Below are 6,000 nucleotides of genomic sequence, written 5' to 3'. Positions count from 1 at the left end.
CACTTTGATATCACCCGTTTTTGGGGGTCATAGAAGATGGTAATAGTCGAAACATCCTAAGCTCATCTCTTTAATTTTGTGCTGGATGTTGAAGGGCTAGTGACTTCCATGATATTTTCTAGCATGAAGCTTTGTCTGGATCACTCAACACAAAGTTCTGTGTTCTGACCACAAGAAGATTACACTAAGATTAGATTTCTTGAGTATTGCATGTTTGCACTGTACCCGAAACTTAGGCGTCAATATGTATCCCTTGTGGTTGTTACACACACACACAGGTATAATTTGAAATGTAGGTTTGTCAAAAGAAAAAAAAGGCACATGCATACATTTAAAAAGTTTTCTAAGTGAAAAATGTGTTTTACTCATGTGAGGAAACTGCTCAGCTATACTAATAAAAGATGCTGGTCATCGTCTGTTTTAAAGAATAAAATAAAGTAAAAGTTTTATTTAAAGGAAATAGACAACTTTTCTTGCTTTTTGTATGGCAAACAAATGTATAAAATGTTTGAACGTTTAAAATCCCTGTGTGTCTTATTTTACTCAGAAATTTGTAGTAAAATATGTAAATTTGTTGTTTTGCAACACACACACACACACACACACACACACACACACACACTATGGGTTGGGTTAAAAACTAAAACATTTTCTTTAAAAAATACTAAAATAACAAAAGTAACAACCAAATTTATATACACTAAAAAGATGTTTTTGTGTGCGAGCCCAGAGAATCACCAGAAAGCTTTTGATGAAGTGTCATTCTTTAAACATCTAGGCTAGCCTAAGCAACTGTCCTAAAACCATTAACAAACCCATTTAGGATGCACTCTTCCCCCGCCAGTTCCACTCGCAAACACCTTCACTGTGAGTTAGATAAATGTTTTGATTCTTTGTCTTTTTAACACTGATCCTATTCGCTACTTGCACGTAGCCGCCATTTTGGATTTCGGATCAGCGAGGGTATGCTAAGACACTTCCGGTTTCGCATTACGCCCGGTGCAGGGAGACGGAGAAAGACGAAATTTATCTTTTATAGTTGTTTATAGAATCAATTATCACTTAAAATACTACCAAGATCCATATTACTATCACACGAGCAAATGGCAATTAAATGCACGGACGCATAGTCAGATTAATGAATGAAATACAACTGTTCACGAACAGAAGTTTGTATTTGACTCATGCTGAATACACATACGCAATGACAATTATGCCTACTGTAAATATAGAGTTACAACTACGACTAGAGTTGTTTACATAAAATGCACCGTGAACATTCACATGGCTAATTTATATCCATAAATACTATTTTCTCAATTCTGCGCATATATTTTTTCTTTCTTACATCAAATGCTCGATCAACATTATCATCACATATTTTACATTTTAATTTTTTACGGTAGGTACCACAAACAATTTAATAAAGGTAAGTTTGTGTATATTTTACACAATACATGTGCTGCTTATAAACACCAGACAGATTATTATTATTATTTATGGAACAGATCTTCATCTCACTTGCACAAAATAAATGCAGTAATAGAAAGCATATAAACGCACAGGTGAAATACACTGAAAAGCATATGCATTTAAAAATTTGATCGGGTTGAAGTCATCACTCCGGATCTTCTGTATCCACTCGGCCCGTCCCGCGGCGTCAACGGGGACCGCATGGAAGCTGACTTCTATTGTAACGTGACGAAATGGTACCGGCACACAACGATTAAGTGCTGAGGCTGTCCTCTGAAAGGCAAGTCACCTCTCTTGAATCCTAAAAACACTCCTTGTGAAAAAATATCTCTGTGGTAATGGAACTCGGTCGCTGTTGTCTCTCGCTCTCGCTGTTAGATCACCGTAGTTTTCACTGGAAGTACACACACTCAAGTTTGAACGTCAACGGTCTCCATGCACGGAGCGAATTGTAGCCGATCACAGGGCAAACATGAATGTTCACGGTGCATTTTATGTAAACAACTCTAGTCGTAGTTGTAACTCTATATTTACAGTAGGCATAATTGTCATTGCGTATGTGTATTCAGCATGAGTCAAATACAATCTTATGTTCGTGAACAGTTGTATTTCATTCATTAATCTGACTATGCGTCCGTGCATTTAATTGCCATTTGCTCGTGTGATAGTAATATGGATCTTAGTAGTATTTTAAGTGATAATTGATTCTATAAACAACTATAAAAGATAAATTTCGTCTTTCTCCGGCTCCCTGCACCGGGCGTAATGCGAAACCGGAAGTGTCTTAGCATACCCTCGCTGATCCGAAATCCAAAATGGCGGCTACGTGCAAGTAGCGAATTGGCGTCAGGAAACAGATACAGATGTTCTAGAAAAAACGACACCTTTTCTTGTTGAGAAGAATATAGTATGGGGTGTGTGGGTAATTAGGACTCTTTGGCTTGATGAACGTGTCTGATTCTTTGTCTTAGGCATTAACAATTAACATAAAACCTAAAGTTCAGGTATTACTGATCCTACTGAGGTATACACACACACCACACACACACACAGTTGTTCTTAAAAGAACATTTACCACTCTACAGATAAGGCGTTGTCGGGAAAATTCGTTTTGTGTACCTACCACGAAGTGACAAAATAAAATAAAATTCTGTATCAAAATTTATAAGGAAAGACCAGTACTTTGTTTAGGCTTGGTCTGTAGGAAATTACAAACCTGCGCACATATATTCAAACGCACATAACTATAGAAACAATTCTTAATGTGCATGTGACCACCTTCAGCGTTTATCACAGCTTCGCATTTAAAGTCTGTGTAGAGAGAACGGTGTCGTCTTAGCGGCCCCTAATTTAATAACAAAAACTAACTTTAGCTGGAAAATAACTTTATTAAAGAACCGCTATAAAGCCAAAACAATCTTACCTTAAATTATACGTTTATCTCTGTAAAGCTGCTTTGAAACAATCTACATTGTTAAAAGCGGTATATAAATGAAGATGACTTGACTTGACTTGACTTGACTTAAAAGAACATCCCCAGACATGTTATTTTAATGAATATAGCCAGTGTGGTGTAGGGGTAATGGTATTCCTGAATGTCTTGACTCAAATGTTTTGACTCAATTAACATATAGGCTACCCTATTGATCAAACAACAACGATTTTGACACTCAGGGTGTCAACATTACGTAATACCTGCATGGGTGAATTTCACCCCCAACAATCAAAGGAAAATACAATCAGCAACAGTTTCCCCCATACAGACGTTGCCCCTGTAAAAACAATTGACACCCACTGACCAGTCAGTTTGAGTGACACATGGATTCCCTGTCAATCACTAGTGACATAAATCAATCAAAAGTGACACAAAGTATATGTTAATACTACTGACCTGGGTGTTATACTCCAGGGGTTTTCAACCGGTGGTCCGCGGCCCCCTGGTGGTCCGCGGCGGCATTGCATGTGGTCCGTGACATGCATTCCAGCCTACGTAATTTCACTATTAAATAATTAATTTTTCCAAACATTTCCAGAATATTTGCACATTGGTGTGAATACACTAAATTTTATGAAAATATCAAAAATAATATAGAGGAGTTGAGATTCAAACTGACACAGGATAGGCTAGCTTTGCACCTATCAGGTCTATGCTTTGCAACGTCATATACGTACACATTCATCTTGCGCGCAAAATAGACCAGCATCTCGGAGAGTTAAGGAAATACATTATTGAGGTTTCATTGAAAAGACGCTTAATATTGGTGAATTTAAATTTGGAGTGGAGTGGAGCTGTTAGCTATAACGTTTCTAACTAAGGCGAAGATTGCTAGTCAGCACCAAGCATGGATCGCTTTTTAGTGAGGAAAGTGACAGATGTCAGGACAGATGGACAGGCTTCTGCTGCATGCTCTTCAGACAAAGCTACAACGTCGGAGGAAACAGGGAAACGTAGTGGGAAACGAAAAAGAAAATACAGTGAAGATTATGTTAAATATGGATTTACAGTAACGACTGACAAAACAGGAGAGGAGGTACCACTGTGTTTCGTATGTTCAACGTTGCTTTCAAATGAATCCATGAAACCGTCGAAACTTTCTCGTCATATGGAGACACATCACAGCTTCTTGAAGGCCAAGCCTATTGAGTATATGCAACAGATGTTGCGTGATTTCAAAGGACAGCAGACGCTCATGAGAAAGAGTGCAAAAGTCAGTGAAAATGCACTGAAAGCCTCATATCTGGTGGCTCTCAGAGTTGCGCAATGCAAAAAGCCTCATTTAATTGCAGAGCAGCTGATTTTGCCAGCAGCTATAGACATGTGTAAAACCATGATGAACGAAGAATGTGCTAATAAATTAAAAACTACTCCTTTGTCAGATAGCACAGTCGGACGTCGAATTGAGGAAATGGCAAATGATGTGAAAGAGCAGCTGATAGAGAAACTTCGATCAGTTCAGGGATTTTCAATTCAATTAGACGAGACGACAGATATAACAAATGACGCGCAACTTTTGGCATTTGTGCGATACGAGGATAATAGTGCGATGTGCGAGGAATTTCTCTTTTGCAAACCACTGCCAGGGCGAACTACAGGTGCTGAGATCTTTTCAGCCCTTGATGACTTTTTCAAAGAACACAATATTTCGTGGCAGAAGTGTGTGGCGCTATGTAGCGATGGAGCCAGAGCAATGAGTGGCAGCCAGACTGGATTGATTGGGCACGTAAAGAAAGTAGCACCGGCGATAATTTGGACACACTGCATGATTCATAGAGAAGCTCTGGCCGCCAAAGATCTCAGTGTTGAGTTCAGCGAGGTGTTTGATGCTGTTGTTAAAACTGTAAACCTGATAAAACGAAAAGCATTAAATACACGCCTGTTTGCATCCCTATGTCAAGGCTTAGGAAGTGAACACACCTCTCTCCTTTACCATTCAGAGGTGAGATGGCTGTCTCGCGGCGCGGTGCTCGCCCGTGTGTTTGAACTACGTGACGCTATCTATACTTTCTTGTGCGAGAAGGAGTGCACTGAACTGGCTTACATGTTCAAGGACAGCCACTGGTTAACTAAGCTGGCGTATCTCACCGATGTTTTTGCAGAGCTTAACAAGTTGAACACTTCAATGCAAGGGAGAGATTCAAACGTCCTGCAGCTCTATGAAAAACTAGAGGCATTTGTTAAAAAAATGTCAAGATGGATAGAAAGAGTGGAGAGTGGTAACTTGGCTATGTTCCCTTCAGTTGAGGAATATTCTGACAGCACTGACATTAAAGACATTGTGTGTGAGCATTTGAGGAAGCTTGTGCTTCAATTCCGAAAGTACTTCAATGATTCTGATGAGTGGCGCTGTGACAGCAAATGGATCCTGCTCCCATTCAGTGATGATGCAGCAGCAGGGTCAAGCTTAACTACTGTAGAAGAGGATCAGCTCATAGAGATGTCCACAGACTCTGTCAGGAGGCATATGTATGATACACAACCCCTTGTGAAGTTCTGGATAAGTTGCCAGACAGAATTTCCAGAGCTTACAGTAAAAGCAGTGAGGTGTCTTTTACCCTTTCCAACTACATACCTCTGTGAGAGCGGTTTTTCCACACTGGCATATCTAAAGAACAAGTACAGGGCAAGGCTGGAACCAGAGAATGATATGAGGCTGTCACTATGTACCACTATATCACCACGAATAGACAGACTGTGTGGAAGTCACCACGCCCAGAAATCCCACTAACAGGTAAGGAGTACCCCCCCCCCCCCCACACACACACACACCCACACACCCACACACACACACAATAGTGGGCCGCCGATTACTTGTTAGTCAGAATGGTGGTCCCTGGCACAGAACCAGTTGAAAACCCCTGTTATACTCGACTGTAACCTGTCTTTTGAAAATCATATTTCATATGTTACAAAAACAGCCTTTTTCCACCTTAGAAACATTGCTAAGCTACGTAATATCCTATCAGTTTCTGATGCAGAAAAGCTAGTTCATGCATTTATGACCTCGAGACTAGATTACTGTAATGCTT

The 6,000-nt window shown here is 39.8% G+C and overlaps 1 protein-coding gene across 1 annotated transcript; it reads left to right on the top strand.

Moving 5' to 3' along the window:
• Nucleotides 1-4,076: 4,076 nt before the first annotated feature.
• LOC307163342 (zinc finger MYM-type protein 6-like) lies at nt 4,077-5,699 on the top strand (the record flags this gene model as incomplete). Its single annotated transcript, XM_079879374.1, has 1 exon — nt 4,077-5,699. One exon carries the CDS (start codon nt 4,077-4,079, stop codon nt 5,697-5,699), a length of 1,623 nt encoding a protein of 540 aa, XP_079735500.1.
• Between the last annotated feature and the right edge of the window lie 301 nt (nt 5,700-6,000).

This window comes from Squalius cephalus, assembly GCF_949319135.1.
Source record: "Squalius cephalus genome assembly, chromosome: 8".
Classification (NCBI taxonomy): Eukaryota; Metazoa; Chordata; class Actinopteri; order Cypriniformes; family Leuciscidae; genus Squalius; species Squalius cephalus.
This window is presented reverse-complemented; position numbering and strand designations above follow the sequence as displayed.